This window comes from Oncorhynchus masou, chromosome 5, assembly GCF_036934945.1.
Source record: "Oncorhynchus masou masou isolate Uvic2021 chromosome 5, UVic_Omas_1.1, whole genome shotgun sequence".
NCBI classification, from domain to species: Eukaryota; Metazoa; Chordata; class Actinopteri; order Salmoniformes; family Salmonidae; genus Oncorhynchus; species Oncorhynchus masou.
The window spans coordinates 22,249,496-22,275,055 of NC_088216.1; the positions used below are offsets into that span (position 1 = coordinate 22,249,496).

Consider the following 25,560-nt stretch of genomic DNA (forward strand, 5'->3'; position numbering starts at 1 on the left):
CAGTGGTGCAGGAAATGTTTTGCAACATCCAGATGTTTATAGCCCTGACATCGTAACATCCCTTCTATCAGATGTTAGTATCTTTGTAGGGCCGTGTGCGTGTGTATGTGTATGTGTGTGTATGTGTACACTGAGTGTACAAAACATTAAGGCCCCTTTCATAATATTGAGTTGCACCCCCCTTTTGCCCTCAGAACAGCCTCAATTCGTCAGGGCATGGACTCTACAAGGTGTTGAAAGTGTTCCACAGGGATGCTGGCCCATGTTGACTCCAATGCCTCCCACAGTTGTGTCAAGTTGGCTGGATGTCCTTTGGTGGACCATTCTTGATACACACGGGAAACTGTTGAGCGTGAAAACCCCAGTAACGTTGCAGTTCTTGACACAAACCGGTGCGCCTGTCACCTACTACCATACCCCATTCAAAGGAACTTACATTTTTTGTCTTGCCCAGTCACCCTACATACACAATCACATACACAATCCATGTCTGAATTGTCTCAAGGCTTGAAAAATATGCTTTAACCTGCCTCCTCCCCTTCATCTACACTGATTGAAGTGGATTCAACAAGTGAAATCAATAATGGATCATAGCCTTCACCTGGATTCACCTGGTCTGTCTATGTCATGGAAAGTGTGTGTGTGTGTGTGTGTGTGTGTGTGTGTGTGTGTGTGTGTGTGCGTGCGTGCGTGCGTGCGTGCGTGCGTGCGTGCGTGCGTGCGTGCGTATATAGTAGTAGAGGCTAGAGAGATCATGTTCATTGTAAACACAGACCGCACTGGATACTAACTCACGTCATATGCTGCCCTTTACCACTCATTACAATCCAGTGGTGAGTACGCGGTGTGTGTGTGTGCGTGTGTGTGTGTGTGTGTGTAACTGCTAGGGAAGAGTGAGAGAAGAGTGAGAGAAGGTGAGAGAGAGAGGGAGAGGGAGAGAGAGAGGGAGAGAGAGCGAGAGAGAGAGGAAGAGAGAGCGAGAGAGAGGAAGAGGGAGCGAGAGAGCGATGGCAGGAAAGGTGAATAAACGGCCAACCATGTCAGACCCAAGGATGTTTCAATGTTTCAGTCTGAAGGAGGGAGAAAATAACGAGGGAGACAGAAAGAAAGAAAGAACGAAAGAAAGAATTACAGTGGCTGGAGTAGCTGTGGGTGGCGGGCGAGACTGTTCACTTGAGCGTGAACGAGCTGACATTCTAATGGAATCTATAATGTATGGGGAGAGGGTCAGAGTAATAGTGTCCTATTTCTCTACTGCTGTTCTCTCCCTCCCTCCAACACTATCACACCATCATCCTCTCCATTTACAGATATAGGATGTTAATTTGATCACTCCGTTGCTGGACAACTTTCCTGCAATGCAGGACATGTAAAACGTGTCGTGTTGATTATAAGCCACGTTGATTATAATCCACATTTGTTCATTTGTTCATTCATTTGTTTATCCATTCATCCATTCATTCATTTATTCCTTACTCTTAATCATTCATTAATTAACTTTTCAATCATAAATGATTTCATGCATTCATGTGTTCATTCATTGTCTCTGAATATCCAATTGTTGCTTCTTAGCGAGCATGCTAGCTAGGAGCCCTAATCTTGACCTTCTGTGTTCACTCACCCTACCAAGGGCGCTCCCCCACTAGGGGAGCTCAGGAATTAGTGGACCTCATGTCAGTGCACAACACACACAGCTTAAGCCAGCTTAAAGGAGCACTCCCAAATGTATACGCTGCCCCACGGGACAAATTCAGGTAAACCTGAAAGCCTATAAAAACACATTCAGACCTGCCGTCACATAAACAGACAAGACACTTCCTAACGTTGAAGAATTGGAACATAAAGGTGATTTAGTATCTATCAAGGTTAGAAGGAATTCCTCGATTTGTCTGATGAACGATTGTAGGGTCCAGAGCAGCTGTTTCATGTTGCCGTAAACTCCTCGTAAGGTGATCCGTGCCTCAAGAAACTCAGCAGTATTCAGGCAGTTCTGTTGTCTGATAACAGACGACCTGGCAACAGTGCTTAGCAACAAGAGAAGTTCCTTGAACTCCTTGCAAAAACTCTGAAAAAGTACCCGTAGTGCTCTAGCTAAACGTTTTTAAAAGCACAGGTAATGTGCTAGTAACAACAGACATTCAGAACAAACCACAACACCACACCGTAACACCATCTCCCTGTGCAGCTAACGAGTTCCTAGTAAAAAATGCAAGGTGAAAAGACCCCATAGGTGTGCATTTCCTGTACAGTGTTCATGTAGGCCCATAGTATTGACCGTTGGCTTAGTGCCACTGCAGTTGTCATATCTATCAATACCCCAGAGCCACACTCCAGCCTCAGACAGTGTGTAGTGTGCGCTGCAGCCCTAAGTGTAATGTATTGATGTGGCTTTCATTGATCGTGCTGTCAGCCACCTCCCTGTGTGTCTCCAGAGTGCCTAATGGAGCAGACCAGATCCAAAAATGGCGGCTGTGTAATGTAATATAATGAGAACAGTGCTAACAGGGCGGCATGAGGGCATGTCGATGCCTCGCTAACTGCTGTGACCTCCATGGCTGCATGGAGAATAAGCATGTTAGTATGAGGGCAATTTACAGGTGAGCAAACAAGCAGCACTTAATGAAAATACCATGTCCGCATTATATATCAGCACAGTAAGGTGTAGCTTATTTAACTCTCTCTCTCTCTACCTCTCTCTCTCTACCTCTCTCTACCTCTCTCCCTCTACCTCCCTCCCTCCCTCTACCTCCCTCCCTCCCTCCCTCCCCCTCCCTCCCTCCCTCCCTCCCTCCCTCCCTCCCTCCCTCCCTCCCTCCCTCCCTCCCTCCCTCCCTCCCTCCCTCCCTCCCTCCCTCCCTCCCTCCCTCCCTCCCTCCCTCCCTCCCTTACCTCACTGAGAGGGATATATTTAGACGGAGCTTGATTCGTCCTAAGAAGCAAAACAATGATGACACGTTGATGAGGTTGTGCAGCTTCATAATTGAACTGTTAAAATAAGGCAGGCCTTCAACCTTACCTGTCTTTCTACATGATACACCTAACAAAGATGTGTCATTTTAAAATTTCCGCTTGTCCAATCTCCGAAACGCTCTGCCAAATTTGAATTTGCATTTAATTATGGCTCAATACAAAAAGCCATTATGTCATAGAAGGATATAGGATTGAACATTCACTGTTTTTTCATTTTGACCGTTTGTCTGTAAAGAGGGACCTTGTGCACCAGTTGGCTTGATAGGGGGCCTACAGATGTAGGATTTACATTTGATCACCCTGTTGCTGGACGTTTGAGTTTTAAAAAGGTTTCTGAAGTTTGTCATTTCCACTTTGAAATTTCACACTAGATTTTCTCTGTAGTATAACCCACATAATAATTCACATTTCCTGTTGCTGCAGGATTATTTTCCTGCGTAGCAAACTGGCTCAAATTAAGATCCTACATCTGTAAGTAAATAAGTATAAAGAGCTCAGCAATTCGCCTCTCAAAACAGTCTAAAAGCACAGTTGTAGCTACTTTAGGCACACCTGCCTGCCACAGCAGAAATAAAGTATGTTTGGCATATTGCAAATGAAGCGTACGGCCCCCCGCCCACCCACTTATCTTTCCCACTTCATGTTCATTATCTGTATTTAGAGTGTGTAGTCAAGCATGGGGGCTCTCGGCATACTGCTGAGAGGTAGTGTGTGTCCCGTAGTGAAGACACGTTTCCCCCGCTGTGAGTGGGTCGCAAGCACATACACACACATGCAAACACACACACACATACACACCATACAGACAGGAGAAGACGTGTTGTGGCCGCTAGGTTGCAGGGTCTGGCTGCCACACTCCTCCTTTCACTTGTTCCCTCTCTTCCTGTTATTATTGTGGCAGGTCGTGAGACACCGTCTACTTCGCTCTCCATTAATACCTCTGGAAGTGCATTAGGATCTGACTTCCTGTGTCAAGGCGCTGTATTGAAGCACATGACATAAGTGCACATCTCGGAGCTCTGTGATGCGGGTGGGGCCCTTGTTACTAAATCCCTGACTGACGATCGATCATAAATGGATAAATGAAAAAGTTTACACCATGTCAGATTCCATCCTCCTAGGGCCTGTAGTACTGTAGACACTGTAGCAGTACCTGACCATATGACCCGATCAGGAAAAGTCCCCTAGCCGCTACAGTCATAGCTAGGGCCTGGGGTTTTCCATACCAGTAATAGTAGAGAGAAGTACTCTAAGTGCACGTAACTATTTTAAAGGAAACACTAACCTAACTTGTCTTAATAGGCCGTTGGGCCACCACACATGTTTCCTTTATTTTGGCAGTTACCTGTATAGCATAACAGTCATACTGACTTACCCAGTATCCTGAGTTGAGTGACGGCTCCATGCAGACCAAAGAACATCCACAGGGGCCGGGAGTTGTCCACACACACTTGCATCCCCGCATTGGTGCCATTGTGGCTCAAGATCACCTCCCCTTCCTGGTTGACCAGGAAGCCCAGTATATCACTGCTCTGGAGCAGCGTGGGCACTCGGCATACAGCCCAGAATTCCTTGCGGTCGACTAAGGCCTCCGGGTTGTAGGGCAGGTCACTAGGGCGCAGCACGGCGGGGTCGCATGATGTCACGCCATAGGACAGCGATCCCGACCTAGCCGGGCTCGACTTGGTCACCTTGATAAACACGGTCTCACCGGTACGCAGTGGCCGGTCAGTGAAGACGAGCGTTCGCTCCTCTCTGGCGTGCTCGGATCTCGCCACTGTCTGCTCGTCGAGCGTCTTGATGTGGGCACCGCGGAGGGCGTGGAAATGGAGGTCGCTTTCGAGGGAGTGTGGGAGGACAGAGGACTGCTGGGTGTTGAGGGAGTTCTGGGGGATGGGGCAGGAGGCGGAGGGATGGGCCAGGTGGAGATGGGCGTGGTTATGTGGGTGGGCTGGGCCAGCGCCGTCCACTTCCTGCAGGTTGAGGTCACAGAGGCTGACAGAGAGGCGGGATTCATCTGCCTCGCGGAGGAGAGAAGAGGAGCGTACAGTGGTGAAGGAGCGTGGACGGAGGAAGTCGGGAGGGACCATCTCACTCTCTGGAAGAAAAGAAGAAGGGAGAGAGAGAGAGAAAGGCAATTTTAGTTTCTATAATCATTGTAAATTGTGCTGAAATATAAAGAGAAAGAGAGACCATTATATCTGAGAAAGAGAGAGAAAATGAGGGAGAGTCAACTAATAATAATACTGTAGTGTTGTTGGGTTGTCGTTCGTTAGTGTTCGAATTATTTGACAGTTTATACAGCCGTTTCTGTCGCAATGTATTGTTTTGCCAACCTTGGAATATTCCTTGAATTGAAAAGAGAGAGAAACAGAGAGGAACAGAGAGAGAAAATAAAAGGAAGAGAGACACAAGCCAAGCACGAAAGAAAAGGCCTAAATTGGTGGATGTTATTAACTAGTACAAGATGTAGGATATAGCTAATTAGCTGGTACAGCAGCAGAGGAATGTGTCATTTCGCTTGTTTTAAGCTAAATTAAATTTCAAAAATTACAGATTTGGTTGAGTGCTTTAATATCAGTAGGGAGCAGAATCAGCTCCTTTCACATGAGGAGGACAAAGTGCTTAATTAGCCAGCCTTGGATGATACTATTAAAGAAATGTGTGTTTGTGAGACAGTGTGTGTGTGTGTGTGTGAGCTCCCTCCTGCATTTCCAGCAAGGTATAGTACAGTATCATCCTTCTACAGTGAGCCATTTATATCTGCCAACACATGTCCCCCTTCGCACAGTAGGGCAGGTAGTAGTAACACACACACACACACACACACACACACACACACACACACACACACACACACACACACACACACACACACACACACACACACACACACACACACACACACACACACAAAGAGAGAGAATGCCCTGCTTATAGTCTACCCCTCCTCACCCAACCCTGCTGGGCAGCTGCCTGCCTGAAAATAAGGTCTCTAAATGTGCAACACCCCCCCTCCCACACACTCCCCATCAGCCCAGCACTGGGAGAATTAGCCCTGGGGTGTTTTCAATAGGAGCGGAACAGAACCAAAATGGAAGCGTAACAAAACGTAACAAAACGGGGAGGCACCTACAGTACCTGCATTTCTCCAAAAGAAACTCTCATTTTCGTTGTGACTAATGATCTCAGACAGAGAGAGAAAAAGGAGGGAGAGTGGGAGGTGGGAGAGGGGAAGGGAGGGACAAAGAAGAGGGACTGTCATTGCTCAGAGGGTTGTAAGTGGATAAGGAAAATGAGTGAAGAGACTGACCACCTTTGTTGATGGACAGAGAGAGATTGGGGAGATGGATAGCAAGGTAAGCGGGGGAGGGCAAGAGAAAGAAAATGACATTGTTGACCACCTCCTTGGAGAGGGCAGAAGATAGGGAGAGAGCCCATCACTCAGAGAGAGAGAGAACGAGACAGAGAGAAAGCGGGACCACCAGAAAATGACATTGTTGACCACCTCCTCTGAGAGGGCAGAAGATAGGGAGAGAGCCCATCACTCAGAGAGCGAGAGAACGAGACAGAGAGAAAGCGGGACCACCAGAAAATGACAGCGAGTGACCCCCTCTTTTGAGATAGGACACCCCATCATTTCAGAGCGAGGGAGCGACAGATAGACAGAAAGAGAGGGAGAGAGAGAGAGATAAAAGCCAGCATCTACCAGTCCTCCCGGGAGAGGTCTCGTCTGCAGCCAGGCCCATTTCACCCCCTGCTCCCTCTGAGGCCTGTCCCAGAAAGCCTTTTAGAGGCCAGGGCCAGCTCTGGACATAGATAAACCTCTTACCCCCTTAATTACTACTCTCATGAGGCCTGCCAGACAGCCGGCCTGAGCGTGTGTGTGTGTTTGTCTGCTAATAACAGCAGTGAAACCACAGAAAGCTAAACTCTCTTAGCCTGTCCCATTTGAAAGGACTGAAAGGGACCCTGGCCAGAGTGGGATTATCTTCCACTCGGAAAGCATTCAAATGTATTTTGTCCTAATATGGATACCGTACAAATGGCTGGCAAGGCAATGTAGGGCATTTGAATGTGTGCCAGAAAAGACTATGCTGTCCATTTGTGAGCTATTTGGAATTTTGGTGTACATTCCTTGTACACTTCAATGTGATGAACGGTATGACATTTAAATGTGTTGACAACGGCCAGAGAACCTATGCTGTCTAATGCGGTGAGGAGATTCTAATTGAGAACCGGTTGCGACCTGTTAGGCTGACCAAGCCGGACGAGATTATCCGACCTTCGTCTTTCTTGTTGTTCACTAAGAAGATTATGTCCAGATTGTACATGGGGAAAAAGCGAGGCTTCTGTTTTTGTGCTGGCTGCAATAAATGTTAGAGTCAAACCAGGATCCAGGAACCAGCTCCAACTCTTACCCAATACCAGATCATTCAATCAAACTTCACTAAACCATTTCAAAGAGGCATCGTAAGGGAATATTTCTGTGGTCGACTAAAAGGCAACAACTGACGTCCTATACTAATTTTACATCTGAGTTATTTAGCAAGAGCTCTTATCCAGAGTGACGTAGAGTAGTGAGTGTATACATTTTCACACTTCCCCCCAGTGGGAATCGAACCGACAACGCTGCTGTTGCAAGCGCCACACTCTACCAACTGAGCCATACTTGCTACCGTTACATACTATACTGTGTGTGACTGACAGAGGACATCATTAGGGTTATAGGTGCTCATTTAGTCTATCAAAAGACCAGAGGACAAAGACACCTTACAGTGTGTGATCCTCTGTTTAGCAGTGCTGATTCAACGTAGATCATCCTCCAACTGCCATCCCTTTGATCAGTTCCCGCCTTTAAAACCAAGATGGCAGCCCAGTTTGCCTCAAAGTCATGTCAAGTGTCAATTAGCATTAGCGGCTAATGCACAGACGGCTCTGGAAACTGACGGTATTATTGATGTATCACGAGACTACGGGACTTTAATTGTTCTATTTGATCTTTGTTGGGAGTATAACATGGATGGAACAGTGCCTTGAAAAATCTCAGTGACTGCTAATCGACCATTAAACCAACAGCCCAAAAAGCACACAGTGCAGTTAACACTGTTAGCGCCCGAGGCTAGCAGAGAGACAGATGACTACCGCTAGCTCTTTATTTAATCTGATGCTTCCTACTTCCTCTGTCCTCTCTTACTGTAGCGTCCAATAGGCACTTAGTGGATGCCGCAGACCGGCTATGTAAATGAATACAATTATCAAAATCTATTTCTATTTCATTAAAACTTCTTCATGGGCTACCTTCAATTAAGTATTTCCTAACGAGGCGAGGAGACAAATCGTAGCACTTTGCAACATACTTAAGCCAAATGATTGGGGAAGGAAAGGGATACTCCCTTGGCGGTGGGGGTACGTGTGCGTGATCGCATGTGTGTAGATCAGGCATACTAACTTCTAACATCCCCAATGCCAGCCCTGATTCCAATGCTGGACGGACTCTCACTCTCTAGACCAGGGATGGGCAACTGGGGCCCGCGGACCAAAAATAAAGAAATATACAGTACAAAGTCAAAGGTTTGGACACACCTGCTGATTCAAGGGTTTCTTTCTTTTTTTTGTACAATTTTCTACATTGTAGAATAATAGTGAATACATCACAACTGTGAAGCAACACATATGGAATCATGTAGTAACCAAAAATATTATCAAAGTAGCCACCCTTTGCCTTGATGAAAGCATTGCAAGCTTTTGGCATTCTCTCAACCAGTTTCATGAGGTAGAATGGAATGCACTATATCATTGTGTTTACTTGATAGCTAACTACACAAATAGCTAGCTAGAACAAAGTGTTAATAAGACAAACATTTATTTAAAAGATTTAAAAGCAATACAAAATGGACTTCATCCAAAATAACAATCCCAAACAGATATGAGACAACTAAGGACTGACTTCAGACAATGTTTTTGGTATTTTTTTGGAATGCATTTCAATTAACAGGTGTGCCTTGTTAAAAGTTCATTTGTGGAATTTCTATCCTTATTAACCTCTTACACTTATGGTGGCGCTATTTCATTTTTGGAAGAAAAACGTTCCCGTTTTAAACAAGATATTTTGTCACAAAAAGATGCTCGACTATGCATATAATTGCTACTGTTCGAAAGAAAACACTCTGACGTGTCCAGAAATACAAATATCTTCTCTGTGCGTGCCCTTTAACGTGAGCTTCAGGCAAAACCAAGATGACTTGGCATCCAGGAAATGACAAGGATTTTTGAGGCTCTGTCTTTCATGATCTCCTTATATGGCTGTGAACGCAAGAGGAATGAGTCTGCCCTTTCTGTCGTTTCCCCAAGGTGTCTGCAGCATTGTGACGTATTTGTAGGCAGATCGTTGGAAGATTGACCATAAGAGACCACATTTACCACGTGTCCGCCCGGTGTCCTGCGCCGAAATTGGTGCGCAAAGTCACCTGCCAGTATTTTTCCATGGGGCACAGAGAGAGAAGCAAGCTTCCACGAACTGCATGTCAATGAAGAGATATGTGAAAAAACACCTTGAGGATTGATTCCAAACAACGTTTGCCATGTTTCGGTCGATATTATGTAGTTAATCCGGAAAAAGTTTCACGTTGTAGGTGACTGCATTTTCGGTTCGTTTCGGTAGCCAGGCGCAATGTAGAAAACGGAACGATTTCTCCTACACACAGACGCTTTCAGGAAACACTGCGCATTTGGTATGTGGCTGGGAGTCTCCTCATTGAAAACATCAGAAGCTCTTCAAAGGTAAATGATTTTATTTATTTGGTTATCTGGCTTTTGTGAAAATGTTGCGTGCTACATGCTACACAAAATGCTATGCTAGCTTTGCATACTCTTACACAAATTAGTCAATTTCTATGGTTCAAAAGCATATTTTGAAAATCTGAGATGACAGTGTTGTTAAGAAAAGGCTAAGCTTGAGAGCAAACGCATTATTTTAATTTTATTTGCGATTTTCAGAAATCGTTAACGTTGCGTTATGCTAATGAGCCTGAGGCTTAGTCACAATCCCGGATCCGGGATGGGGAGTTTCAAGAGGTTAATGTATTGAAGCCAATCAGTTGTGTGGTGACAAGGTAGGGTTGGCATACAGAAGATAGACCTACTTGATAAAAGACCAAGTCCATATTATGTCAAGAACAGTTCAAATAAGCAAAGAGAAACGACACTCCTACTTACAGTATCTCTCCGAGACTCAGGCCTCCTTTTTGTCCCTAGAATTTCTAGCAAATAGCTGGAGTCAGCGCTTTCTCCTGTAGATATACATTTTTATTGAATGGTCTGCCTATCCATGTGAGAGACGCAGACTCGGTCTCGACCTTTAAGTCTTTATTGAAGACTCATCTCTTCAGTAGGTCCTATGATTGAGTGAAGTCTGGCCCAGGGGTACGAAGGTGAATGGCAAGGCCTGGCCGGCTCCCTTCTCCCCACTTGGATTCTCTGCCTCTGACCCTATTACAGGGGCTGAGTCACTGGCTTACTAGTGCTCTTCCATGCCGTCCCTAGGAGGGGTGCGTTCGTCACTTGAGTGGGTTGAGTCACAGACGTGATCTTCCTGTCCGGTTTTGCACCCCCTCGGGCTCGTGCGGTGGAGGAGCTCTTTGTGGGCTGTACTCAGCCTGGTCTCAGGGTAATAAGTTGGTGATCTGTTGATATCCCTCTAGTGGTGTGGGGGCTGTGCTATGGGAAAGTGGGTGGGTTGGCCCTGTCCAGGGGTGTCGTCAGACGGGGCCACAGTGTCCCCTGACCCACCCCTGTCTCAGTCTCCAGTATCTATGCTGCAATAGTCTATGTGTCGGGGGCTAGGGTCAGTTTGTTATATCCGGTATAATTCTCCTGTCTTATCTGGTGTCCTGTATGAATGTAAGTATGCTCCCTCTAATTCTCTCTCTCTCCCTCTCTCTCCCCTCTCGGAGGACCTGAGGCCTAGGATCATGCATCAGGACTACCTGCCCTGATGACTCCTGGCTCTCCCCAGTCCACCTGGTCGTCCTGCTGCTCCAGTTTCAACTGTTCTGCTTGTGGCTAGGGAACCCTGACCTGTTCACCAGATGTGCTACCTTGTCCCGGCCCTGCTGTTTTCAACTCGCTCTCTCTCTCTACCGCACCTTCTGTCTCGAACTCTGAATGCTCGGCTATGAAAAGCCCACTGACATTTACTCCTGAGGTACTGACCTGTCGCAACCTCTACAATCACTGTGATTATTATTTGACCCTGCTGGTCATTTATGAATGTTTGAACAATCTGGCTTTAAATGGCCATGTATTCTTATAATCTCCACCTGGCACAGCCAGAAGAGGACTGGCCACCCCCCAGAGCCTGGTTCCTCTCCAGGTTTCTTCCTAGGTTCCTGCATTTCTAGGGGGTTTTTCCTAGCCACCGTGCTTCTACATCTGCATTGCTTGGTGTTTGTGGTTTTAGGCTGGATTTCTGTACAGCACTTTGTGACATCCGCTGATGTAAAAAGGGCTTTAGAAATACATTTGATTGAATGATTCCTTAATAATAACACAATAACCCATAATGAGTTAGAATAATAGATTGCAGGGTGCCATTTACATACATTCAATCCGAGTCAACGGCAGTCTGTTACATTGGCTGGAATTAATTCCCCCCTTTTGAACTCATAAATTATTAGCCAAATAACAGCTCTGTCCCCACCACAGTCCAGACCTGGGTTCAAATACTACTCTACTTGAAATACTTTATCCGTGCTGAATTGAGTTTGACTGAATTAATGGAACCAACAGAATAGACTCAAAACTGCAAACCCTGTCCATCTTGCACTCCAAGTAGTTAGAGCAAACACTCAAAAGTATTTGAAAAATTGTGAATAGTACTTGAACCCAGACCTGCCACGGTTGGAGCAGGAGGAAAACTGACTGAGAGGGGCTTTAATATAAGAACCTTATGATGGAGTTATTCGTCTATTAATGCTTAGGCCCCGACCACTGATTGGTTGAGAGATGCTGCACACGCTGAATTTTGCTGATGACCTAAGGGACCGGGGCTTCTGGGGCTTTTGTGACTTATCGAGAGCGTTTGTGCCTGGGCTTTTGTTTTGGAGCCATGTGGCGTGTGTCGCCTCACCCCCAGCCTGGGGGTCCGAAATCGACCTGCCGGCGAGGCGAGGGAGCGACTGGCCCAAAGCCAGGGAGTATCAGGGCGCCATCCCAAACATCCCTCAAACCCTCCCTCGCTGCCTGTCTCTCTCTCCACTCCATCTCTTTTCTTTCTCTATTTCTATCCACTCACTCACTGTTTCCCTCTCTCTTTCTCTCTCTCACTCAATCACTCTTTCTCTTTCTATCCTTCTCACTCACACTATCCTTCTTTACCTCTCTCAACCCCCTCTCTCTTTCTCCAACTCTCTCTTTCTCCAACTCTCGCCATCCCTCTTTATCTCTCCATCACTTAGTCTCTCCTGGAAACCTCAAACACGGGCACTCTCCTCCCCATCCTTCTGCGCCTCTCCCCATCCATCCCCGCCTGTCTCAGCTGTGCAGCTCTACTTCTAAAAGAACACAGCTGTGAGCTGCTCTCTTTCCCCCCTACTCAACTTCTCCTCTCCACCTTTCAGTCGTGTCCCATTCCTCCACTCCCATCAGTCTCTCACATCTTGTGAATCCCTGAGAGTTTGTGAATAAAGCCAAGCTCTGAGAGAGAGAGAGGAGAGAGAGAGAGGGAGAGAGAGAGGGGGAGAGAGAGGGAGAGAGAGAGGGAGAGAGGGAGAGAGAGAGAGAGAAAAAGCCAGACGTATAACTGTGCAAATCCCATCTCTCACAGGGAGAGCCACAACGTTGGCTCTCGGGCCCTGGCACGTTCCCTCTGCTAAACCCACATAAGAAATAGTACAGTTGACTATAGAATACTATAATACTCACTATAAAATGATGTAGTAAACTGTAGAATACTATACTACACACTGTAGAATCCCTCTATCATGTGTAGTACTTAATATAGAATGTTGTAGTAAATACAACAGTATTATCCACAAGAAACACACTGTAGCAAACACTACAGAAATATCCACAAAAACACTACAGTCTGCAAAAACACTACACTTTTTAAACTATACTAAATACTACAGTATTTGATTTGCCTATACCCTGCCCATTCCCCTCCCCCATATCACAATATATGCCACCCATAAGTAAGAAACCTACATGCCACATAAAGACCATATATTGTGTTCTCTAAAGGTTATAGAAAAGAGCAGAAGTGCTGGACTATTTTTTCAGGCCTCCGTGTTATCTACAGCTACTAGAAAAGGTCCTCTTTTAGTGTTTCTCGAGTAGGTTTCCTCGAGGAGAAAGCCTCCACTTACATGTCAAAGATAATAAAACAAGAACAAAATAGTAAATACTACAGTAATGTCCCCAAAAACCCTACAGTAAATACTACAGTATACTACAATCCGTCAAAACACTACATTGATTACTATAGTATATACTACAGTTATTTTACTATAGTATTTATACTATAGTTAACTGTAAATACTACTGTATACCTCAGTAAATACTATAGTACTTTTTTATGTGGAAAGCTACCAAGCCACTAAGCCAGCCAGCCTATCCCTCTCCTTCTTCTCCCTTTCCTCCCTCCTCTTCCCCGTACACACACAGCATTAGTAGCCTGCTAGCTTCACTGCCATTCCCAATCAAATGCTCAGAGAAAGAGGCCAAACTCCCCCCTCCCCCATTTTGTATATTTGTTGGTTTAGCCCAACAGGTGCTGCATTTGGTTCTCAATTGAATGTGTTTGGAATTTTAATACGTTTTTTTTTCTCTCTCTCCTAGTGTATTGACTACAGCTGCCTCGGTCTGTGTCCCCATTACAGTTAGTTTCCTTAACAAGGTTAGATTGGGATGGTGTGTGTGTGTGTGTGTGTGTGTGTGTGTGTGTGTGTGTGTGTGTGTGTGTGTGTGTGTGTGTGTGTGTGTGTGTGTGTGTGTGTGTGTGTGTGTGTGTGTGTGTGTGTGTGTGCGCGAGGCCAGAGTGCCCACTTTGTTTGAAATGTCTTTCAGAGAGCTGCAATTGCAAATCTGTGCCCTCGGCCAATCGGCCAATGAGAACGCACATCTGTGGGCAGCCTATCTGAAAAGGACCAATGGGGACAAAGGTGTTTGTCTCTAGCTGAAATAGCAGGTGCACCATGATGAGTGGGCAGCAGCTGGTGCAGTTACACACATACACTCACACATACACATACTTACACACACACACAAACATACACAAACATACACAAACACACACTCCACTTTATCAGAATAGGCACAGCGTCCTTCCCTCTTTTATCTTCTCTCTCATATTCCCCTCCCTCTCTCTCTCTAGGGGCACAAAGTAAACATGCACTGCCGTTTAGAACTGGTTGACAGAGACCTCCTTTCATGAAGAATTGGGCCAAAGCCTAACATCTTGAAACTGTGTTCGTAAATGTCAACATTCAGCTCGGCAGAAAATAATTATCCTTGTCAAATCTCATCGTACATCTTCATGATGGTTGCTGTATTTGTTATAGTGTAAGACTAGCTCTTGGCCACGGTAATAGTAAGTTCCTCTACTAACACATTTTTTTTCCCTAAGTAGAGGATCATATGAACGCTCTGGACCAGAGCTAGTGTAAGACCAGGCCAAATTCTGAGAGAGAGAGAGAGAGATAGATCATCATGCCTCCCTCATGTCTCTGGGGTCCTCAGCTATTCCTCATCATTCCCAACGTCTATCCCTAATCCAATTCAGGACAGAGCTCTGCAGTAATGAAAGACAGCCACATGCCACTCTCGGCTCCGTTTGATGATGTCATGATGCCATTCTTAAAGAACCTGGTGATTTGATTTGAGTGAGCCTAGAGCAGGGATTGGCAACTTTGATGGGGGTGGGGCCACAAAAAAACAGAACTCATCACGAGGAGCCACATCCATACCCCCCCGCTCGAAAAAACATTGTGCCTCCCCTCGTGACAGCAAAGATAAATAAATTAAGTTTTAACATTAATTTCCTGTTGCCTTTTTAAAGCAAGTTTGCTTAAATGTTACACTTTTTTCAATGGGGCGGAGAGAAGATTTAGCCATTTTCTAACTCATTTTATTGTTTCCCGTCACACTTCATAATAGGGGGTAGTCCATTGTACGGTGTCTATTTTAGGACGTGGAAGACATGAAGTACAACGTTAGGAAGTACAACATAAATCTTGGCATTACACCTCTGGTGTCTTCCCACTTGGGACAGACAACCAGTTCAACGTCTAGTTTGAATTTGCATTTGGTTGAGATGTCAACTGATGTGAATTAAATCCGGAAACAACAAAACATTTCACCATGTTATTGGATTTGGGTTAAAAGTTTGGTGAAAAATGGACAACATTCCTTTACGTTGATGGCTTTTTTCAAATCCAATCAGTTTTCCACGTTGGTTCAACGTCATCACATTGAATTGTTTTGTCGAAATGACGTGGAAACAACGTTGATTCAACCCGTTTTTGTCCAGTGGGTTTAATCTACTTCAAAATGTCCAGTAAAATAGGAAATTAGTATTAAACTCAGTCAACATAATCTCAAATTGGTTTCACTGCCAAACCATACAGAATCTTTTTTCTCTGTCTATCCAAACCACTGAACAAACGATGACCTTGCCTTCAACAGTACATTTGACATTTAGGTCCATAAACACAGTCAGACAATTCATTCGTATGTTGAATGCGGAGACCATTGTGACATTCAAACTGCTCTTTCTACAATACATTTCCAGTTTGAACGCATAAAACCACAAAGTTACAACCTCAATGCCAGTCAAAACACTAAAATAATCAAATAACCATTTTATCCTCAGTGGACCGTAACCAGAAACCTCCCGTGGTCTGTGTCTATGGTTTTGGACAACGTTCAGATAACGTCCCTCAATGACTTCTATTGTTCCAAATGACTTCATATTACCGCAGTCATAAGATTGGACCGAGAACATAGTGGACGATAGGTCCAAAACATGGCAAGGAACCAAGGGTCCAATAAGCTCTACTTCACTATCCATCTTCTCGGTGCAACATCTTGATAATAACAATAATAGGATATATTTTCCATCAGTCAAGAGGCTGGGGACATATTGCAGGTATTCATTTAGAAAGTCCTAACGCCAGTGACACGTGTCATCTATTTTTTGCGTTTCAAACCTGGCCGACCTCTCAGCAGTTGTCAATCTCTTCTCGTTGCCATTGGAATCGTCATTAGTTTTTATTACAGATGTAGGATCTTAATTTGATCACCCTGTTGCAGGAGAACACTCCTGAAATGTAAAACCTGTAGTGTATTACAAATTTCAGTCTTGATTCCCTCTTACGAAAAATGTATCAACCCCTACAACATGTCCATTCATTATAATCTGCATAATAATTCACATTTCCTGTTGCTGCAGGATTATTTTCCTGCTGTAGCAAATTGTCTCAAATTAAGATCCAACACATCTAGATAGTTACTCACTCTGTATCCGTGGGGTAAAAGTAAATGTAAACATTGTGAGTTTGCAGTGAGAGTAAAGCAAAATAGTGAATTAGCTTGCTTTGATGAATGTTCTTCTATTCTAATGCCTCTCTTCTCCCACTCATTAATTCTCTCTCTCCTGCTCTCTATCCTTCTCCCTCTCTCTCACTGTCTCCCTCACTCCCCCACGTTTTCACTCCTCCCATCATTCTCTGTCCCTTCCTCTCGCCGTCTTTCTCTCACTCCCTCCCTCCAGCTCTCCTACTAATCGTTAGTTTGTTTCACTACACAGCTGCACCACGACATATCACATATGCATCGTGGTACTAGCCAGCAAAACCCAGCCCAAGCAGACTGGTTCCATCCAGATCTCATATGTCATTAATACTTACGTTAATAGAGTAATTCTCTACAGCTGGTCACAAAGGTTTAAATTGTGTTAACTCCAAACAGGGACACAGTGAACTACACTGCAAGAGCCTCTATGTCACGACTTCTGCCGAAGTCGATGCCTCTCCTTGTTGGGGCGGTGCTCGGCTGTCGACGTCGCCGGTCTTCTAGCCATCGCCGGTCCATTTTTCATTTTCCATTTGTCTTGTCTTGTTTTCCCACACACCTGGTTCTCATTTCCCTCATTATGTGTTGTGTATTTAACCCTCTGTTTCCCTCATGTCTTTGTGTGGTATTGTTTATTCTGTTTCGTGTTATGCGCACGTTAGTCTGTTGCGCTGGGTTATGTTAACCCGTATTGTTATTTCGCGTTCACTTTGCCGTGTGCTTTTGGTTTGCCCTAACAAAAGGCTCCGTTGGCTACCCAATATCTGCTCTCCTGCACCTGACTCCCTTACAGCCATTTTATGCATACCTAACAGAATACCACACCCATTGTGGAGTCAGCAGGAGCTGTTACCTATGGTAGCGGAGTCGAGGAGCACATCCAGGAGCACACGGCATTGATTCACCATCTCGGCACCGCCATGGACCGCGTCTGTCAGACGAGGGATCGCTGGGAGAGACAGGGAGGTCGTCCAGTACTTCCTCCATCACAACAGGGGTCCTCGGCGGCACGGTGCCAAGGCTTCCTACTACAGCTGGACCTCTACCTGGGCACCGTTTATCCAGCTCCTTCGGGAAGGGAGAGGGTGTCCGCCCTCGTCTCGTGCCTCTCGGGGAGAGCTCTGGAGTGGGCCAACGCTGTGTGGGGAGAAGGAGATGCGGTGTTGGATGAATTCACCCAGAATTCACCCGCCGCTTCTGGCAGTCTTCGGCCATCCGCCCGCGGGTAGAGCGTCTGTTCCTCCTTCGTGTTCACTTTGCCGTGTGCTTTTGGTTCGCACTAACAAAAGGCTCCGTTGGCTATCCAATATCTGCTCTCCTGCACCTGACTCCCTCACAGCCATTTTATGCATACCTGACCCTCTATGTTTGTCTGTGATGTCTGAAATGATCTGTAGTGTATATAAAAGTTCTGGCTTATTGGATTTATAGATAAGGACAAGTCTATATATCATACATTGTCTGACTTCAGTGTATTGAGTGCTAAATTTGACCAGACAAGCCTTGTGTTTTGTTGTGACATCCATAACAAGATATCATGGCATGTCACTCATATGTGTAAACTGTACTCTATTGTACGGTATCTTGGTAACTTTAATCGTGTGTAAATAATTGAATCACCCATCTCATATGTATATACTGTATCTTAGTCCAATGCCGCTCTGACATGCAGTTGAAGTCGGAAGTGTACATACACCTTAGCCAAATACATTTAAACTCCGTTTTTCACAATTAGTTAGGATCACCACTTTTTTTAAGAATGTGAAATGTCATAATAGTAGAGAGAATGTGTCACGAATCTCGCCGAAGATGGTGCCTCTTCCCGTTCGGGCGGCGCTCGGCGGTCGTCGTCGCCGGCCTATTAGCTGCCATCGATTCCCTGTATCTGTTTATTGGGTTTAATTGGGTTCACCTGTTTTAAGTTAGTGTTTGTTTGCAGGCTATTTAAGGGCACTAGGCCCGCTGGGTATTTGTGCGGGCTTGTTCTCTGTTATCTGGTGTATGAGTGTTATCTATATTTTTCCGGACAGTTTTAGTCCGTTGTGTTTTGGGACGGGTTGTTTCATGCGCCCAGGTGTTTTGCATGTCCGTGGCTCCACAGTCTTTGGAATAAAATATCCACGTACAGAACTACCTGCTCTCTGTGCTTGACTCCTCCACTCACCATTGTTAGAAGTTGTAACAGAATGATTTATTTCAGCTTTTATTTCTTTCATCACATTCCCAGTGGGTCAGAGGTTTACAGACACTCAATTAGTATTTGGTAGCATTGCCTTTAAATGGTTTAACTTGGGTCAAACGTTTCGGGTAGCCTTCCACAAGCTTCTCACAATAAGTTACGTGAATTTTGGCCCATTCCTCCTGACAGAGCAGGTGTAACTGAGTCAGGTTTGTAGTCTTCTGTGCTCGCAAAAGCTTTTTCAGTTCTGCCCACAATTTTCTTATTGATTGAGGTCAGGGCTTTGTGATGGCCACTCCAATACCCAGTTTTTGTTGTTCTTAAGCCATTTTTGCCACAACTTTGGAAGTATGCTTGGGGTCATTCTCCATTTGGAAGACCCATTTGCGACCAAGCTTTAACTTCCTGACTGATGTCTTGAGATTTTGCTTCAATATATCCACATAATTTTATTTCCTCATGATGCCATCTATTTTGTGAAGTGCACCAGTCCCTCCTGCAGCAAAGCACCACCACAACATGATGATGCCACCCCCATGCTTCATGGTTGGGATGGTGATCTTTGGCTTGCAAGCCTCCCCCTTTTTCTTCCAAACATAACGATGGTTATTATGACCAAACAGTTCTATTTTTGTTTCATCGGACCAGAGGACATTTCTTCAGAAAGTACATTCTTTGTCCCCATGTGCAGTTGCAAACCGTAGTCTGGCTTTCTTTTTTTATGGTGGTTTTGGAGCAGTGGCTTCTGCCTTGCTGATCGGCCTTTCAGGTTATGTCGATATAGGACTCGTTTTACTTTGGATATAGATACTTTGTACCTGTTTCCTCCAGCATCTTCACAAGTTCATTTACTGTTGCTCAGGGATTGATATGCACTTTTCGCACCGAAGTACGTTCATCTCTTGGAGACAGAATGCGTCTCCTTCCTGATTGGTATGACAGCTGCATGGTCCCATGGTGTTTATACTTGCGTACTATTGTTTGTACAGATGAACGTGGTACCTTCAGGCATTTGGAAATTGCTCCCAAGGATGAACCAGATTTGTGGATGTCTACAATTTTTTTCTGAGGTCTTGGCTGATTTATTTCGATTTTCCCATGATGTCAAGGAAAGAGGCAGTTTGAAGGTAGGCCTTGAAAAACATCCACAGGCACACCTCCAATTGTCTCAAATGATGTCAATTAGCCAATCAGAAGCTTCTAAAGCCATGACATCATTTTCTGGAATTTTCCAAACTGTTTATAGGCAGTCAACTTAGTGTATGTAAACATTTGACCCACTAGAATTGTGATACAGTGAATTATAAGTGCAATAATATGTCTGTAAACAATTGTTTGAAAAATGTCTTGTGTCATGGACAAAGTAGATGTCTTAACCAACTTGCCAAAACTAAAGTTTGTTAACAAGAAATGTATGGAGTGGTTGAAAAATGAGTTTTAATGACTCAAACCTAAGTGAATGTAAACTTCCGACTTCAACTGTATTCTTAATCCATTCTTTCTTAGATTTACTTGTATTTTGGTAATATGTTGTGAAATTGTTAGATATCAATGCAGAACTAGAAGCACAAGCATTTCTCTAGACTCGCATTAACATCTGCTAAACACGTATATGTGACCAATCAAATTTGATTTGATTTGATACCTCAGCACAACAAATCATACGTGAAAGGTGCTGTATAACCATGAAGAGACGTCAGGTTTCTAACCTGCTGTCAACCAGACAACAGAGAAATATGAAAGATTTGAATATGTTCCCGTATCAGACCTGGCATATTTTCATTCTTCACACCTGTCCTATTGCTGGCACACACACACACACACACACACACACACACACACACACACACACACACACACACACACACACACACACACACACACACACACACACACACACACACACACACACACACACACACACACACACACACACACACACACACACACACACACACACACACACCACACACACACACACACACACACACACACACACACACACACACACACACACACACACACACACACACACACACACACACACACACACACACACACACACACACACACACACCACACACACACACACACACCGCACACCGCACACACACACACATACACACCACACACACACACACCACACAAACCACACCCCACACACACACACACACACACACACACACACACACACACACACACACACACACACACACACACACACACACACACAACACACACACACACACACACACACACACACACACACACACACACACACACACACACACACACACTCTACAAGGTTCGGACAACCTTCTAGACATTGTGACACCTTGTCAGAGATAAGCAACATTTCTCCGACACATTCGCAAAAGACATAAACAAAAGCACCCATTTTCTCACGACCTCGTCCGTCAAGCTTTCACAGCTTGTGTTCCCCCGTGTCAAAACATTGGGCTCTTTTTTTCTCTGTTGCCCCTGTCGACATCTTTAGAAAAGAGCACATTCCACAATCACTGGTGATTTGCCCTACAGTATAAACAATACATTGAGCCAAAATGGGAGAAAGTAAAATCTACTTGTATCGAAAACTTTTAAACAGGTCAAGGAGCAGAGCAGCTCAGCTTTTGAATGTGATCGAGTATTCTCTGAAAACACACACACTCACACACTTTGAAAATGTTTTCAGGGCCATTTGAAAAGCAACAGAATGTTCCCTTCCTTTGAAAAGTTTATTACCTTCTGATTTGGAGAGATGGAGAAAGAGAGACAGAGAGAGAGAGACAAAGAGAGAGACAAAGAGAGAGAAGGTTAGGCTGACCTGTCAATCGTTGAGATCATTGAGAACTGTGTTACTTTGAGATATTCTATCATTCATACAGTATGTTTATGTTGTGTTACTTTGAGATATTCTAAAATTCATGTAGTATATTTATGTTGTGTTCCATTCTGTAATTCATACAGTGTGTTTATGTTGACGCATAGCGAAAGACTGTACAGTACTTACTGCACTTCAAGTGTACTGGAGTGTATTACCTACATAAATTCCCTAAGACAACAATTGAACATTGTGTGCGTGTGAGTGTGTGTGTGTGTGTGTGTGTGTTCATACTTGTATGCCTCTGTGCCTGTACGTGCATAAACATTGCACACGTGAACGGTATGTGACAGACAGCCATGAAGCATCGGAGCTTCATTTATATTTATGAAACAACCTTTTTACCGTGCTGGATGCAAAGCCTCTGAGGGGCATCAGGCTCATTATTCTGCCCCAACCCAGAAGATATTGCATTTGCCCAGTTAAAGATCCACTCTGCAGAAATCGCCAATTCATGGATGCTAAAATTCTAAAACTTTGCCTAATTTCAGTTTATGTGACAAAACAAGCAGTCATTGTGTAGAGAATCATTGTACCATCTATGTCACACCCTGGCCATAGTTTACTTTGTATGTTTCTATGTTTTGATTGGTCAGGGTGTGATCTGAGTGGGCATTCTATGTTGGATGTCTTGTTTGTCTATTTCTGTGTTTGGCCTGATATGGTTCTCAATCAGGGGCAGGTGTTATTCATTGTCTCTGATTGGGAACCATAATTAGGTAGCCTGGGTTTCACTGTGTGTTTGTGGGTGATTGTTCCTGTCTCTGTGTTTTGCACCAGATAGGGCTGTTTTCGGTTTTCGTACGTTTGTTATTTTGTTTCGTTATCGTGTATAGTTTCCGTATTAAATAAAATGAATCACAACTACGCTGCATTTTGGTCCGCTCCTCCTTCCCACAACGAAAGCCGTGACAGAATCACCCAACCACAACAGGACCAAGCGACGTGGTAACAGGCAAAAGCAACAGCAGGAGCAACAAAAGAAGGAATGGACATGGGAGGACGAATTAGACGGAGAAGGACCATGGGCGCAGCCTGGAGAATATCACCGTCCCAAGGAAAACTGGAGGCGGATAAAGGCGGAGAGGCGCCGGTATGAGGAGGCAGCACCGCGAAGTGGATGGAAGCCCGAGAGTCAGCCCCTAAAATTTCTTGGGGGGGGGGTCTCAGGGAGAGTGTGGCAGAGTCAGGAGTCAGACCTGAGCCCACTCTCCCTGTTTAGCGTGAGGAGCCAAGGAGGAGACCAGAACCAGAGCTGGTGTTGGAAGTGAGCGAAACAGACTGTGAAGGAGTTAATGGGGAAATTGGAGGAGAGAGTAATGAGGGAGTTGCTTTGTTGGTGCTTTTAATATGGAATTCGCCCGACGGAGCGTCTTTGGGGATTTGATGGCACCTGGGTCAGCGCTCCATACTCGTCCTGAGGTGCGTGCTAGTCGGCTGGTGAAGTTGGTGCCAGGCTCACGCACCAGGCCTCCTGTGCACCTCCCTAGCCTTGAATGTCCTGTGCCAGGACTGCTCTCAAGATCTCCAGTACGCCTTCACGGTCTAGCCCATTCTGTGCCACCTCCACACACCAGCCCTCCGATGGCAGCTCTCCGCACCAGGCTTCCTGTGCGCGTCCTCGGCACAGTACCACCAGTGCCAGCACCACGCATCAGGTCTACAGTGCGCCTCGCCTCTCCAGCGCAGCCGGAGCCTCCCTCCTCCCTTGCGTTGCCGCAGTCTCCCGCCTATTCAGCGCTGCCCGAGCCTTTCTCTTCTTCTGCGCTGCTGGAGTCTCCCGCCTGTTCAGCGCAGTCAGAGCCTTCCGCCTCTACAGCATTGCCGGGGTCTCCTGCCTGTTTAGCGCAGCCAGAGCTGCCAGCCTGCATGGAGCAGCCAGAGCTGCCAGTCTGCATGGAGCAGCCAGAGCTGCCAGTCTGCATGGAGCAGCCAGAGCTGCCAGTCTGCATGGAGCAGCCGGAACTGCCAGTCTGCATGGAGCAGCCGGAGCTGCCAGTCTGCATGGAGCAGCCAGAGCTGCCAGTCTGCATGGAACAGCCAGAGCTGCCAGTCTGCATGGAGCAGCCGGAGCTGCCAGTCTGCATGGAGCAGCCGGAGCTGCCAGTCTGCATGGAGCTGCCAGTCTGCATGGAGCTGTCCGTCTGCAAGGAGCTGCCAGTCTGCAAGGAGCTGCCAGTCTGCAAGGAGCTGCCAGTCTGCAAGGAGCTTCTAGATCTGCCAGTCAACCAGACTCTTCCAGATCTGCCAGACTCTTCCAGATCTGCCAGTCAACCAGACTCTTCCAGATCTGCCAGACACTTCCAGATCCGCCAGGCAGCCAGACTCTTCCAGATCCGCCAGGCAGCCAGACTCTTCCAGATCTGCCAGTCAGCCAGACTCTTCCAGATCCGCCAGTCAGCCAGACTCTTCCAGATCCGCCAGTCAACCAGACTCTTCCAGATCCGCCAGTCAGCCAGGATCTGCTGGATTCAACTGCCTGGCTGGGCTTCATCTCAGTACTGGGTTTCCTCTCAGTACTGGCCTTTCTCTCAGTACTGGGCTGCCTCTCAGTCCCGAGCTGCTGACTGGCAGATCTGGAAGAGTCTGGCTGACTGGCAGATCTGGAAGAGTCTGGCTGACTGGCAGATCTGGAAGAGTCTGCCTGACTGGCAGATCTGGAAGAGTCTGGCTGAATAGCAGATCTGGAAGAGTCTGGTTGACTGGCAGATCTGGAAGAGTCTGGCTGACTGGCGGATCCTGGCAGACTGACAGCTCTGGCTGCTTCATGCTGACTGACGGCTCTGGCTGCTCCATGCTGACTGGCGGCTCTGGCTGCTCCATGCAGATTGACAGCTCTGGCGGCTTCTTGCAGACTGACAGATCTGACTGTTCCATGCAGACTAACAGCTTTGGCAGCTCCTTGCAGACTGGCAGCTCCTTGCAGACTGGCAGCTCCTTGCAGACTGGCAGCTCCATGCAGATTGGCAGCTCCTTGCAGACTGGCAGCTCCATGCAGACTGGCAGCTCAGGCTGCTCCGAACAGACTGGCAGCTCTAGCTGCTCCATGCAGACTGGCAGCTCTGGCTGCTCCATGCAGACCGGCAGCTCAGGCTGCTCCGAACAGGCAGGAGGCTCCGGCAGCGCTGGAGAGGAGAAAGGCTCTGATAGCGCTGAACAGGCGGGAGACTCCGACAGCGCAGGAGAGAAGAAAGGCTCCGACAGCGCAGGAGAGGCAAGGCGCACTGTAGGCCTGATGCGTGGTGCTGGCACTGGTGGTATTGGGCCGAAGACACGCACAGGAAGCCTGGTGCGGGGAGCTGCTACCGGAGGGCTGGGGTGTGGAGGTGGTACTGGATAGACCGGACCGTGCAGGCGCACTGGAGCTCTTGAGCACCGAGCCTGCCCAACCTTACCCGGTTGAATACTCTCGGTCGCCCTGCCAGTGCTGCGAGGTGGAATAGCCCGCACTGGGCTATGTAGGCGAACCGGAGACACCGAGCGCAAGGCTGGTGCCATGTAAGCCGGCCCAAGGAGACGCACTGGGGACCAGATGCATAGAGCCGGCTTCATGGCATTTGGCTCGACGCTCAATCTAGCCCGGCCAATACGCGGATCTGAAATATACCGCACCGGGCTATGCACCCGCACTGGGGACACCGTGCGCACCACTGCATAACACGGTGCCTGCCCGGTCTCTCTAGCCCACCGGTAAGCACAGGGAGTTTGCGCAGGTCTCCTACCTGGCATAGCCATACTCCCTTTAAGCCCCCCCCCCAATAATTTTTTGGGGCTGCTTTTTGGGCTTCCATCCGCCTCGCCGTGCTGCCTCCTTATACCAGCGCATCTCCGCTTTAGCCGCCTCTAGTTCTTCCTTGGGACGGCGATATTCTCTAGGCTGTGCCCAGGGTCCTTTTCCGTCTAATATCTCCTCCCAAGTCCAGAAGTCCTTAGATCGCTGCTCCTCACAATTAACAGG

The 25,560-nt window shown here is 46.4% G+C and overlaps 1 protein-coding gene across 1 annotated transcript in view; it reads right to left on the reverse strand.

Moving 5' to 3' along the window:
- LOC135537166 (E3 ubiquitin-protein ligase NEURL1-like) overlaps positions 1-25,560 on the reverse strand; it is a 70,952-nt gene that overhangs the window by 13,097 nt on the left and 32,295 nt on the right. Inside the window, exon 4 of the mRNA XM_064963379.1 lies at positions 4,346-5,068. Coding sequence (XP_064819451.1) covers positions 4,346-5,068 — 723 coding nt within the window. The remainder of the gene's footprint in view (positions 1-4,345; positions 5,069-25,560) is intronic.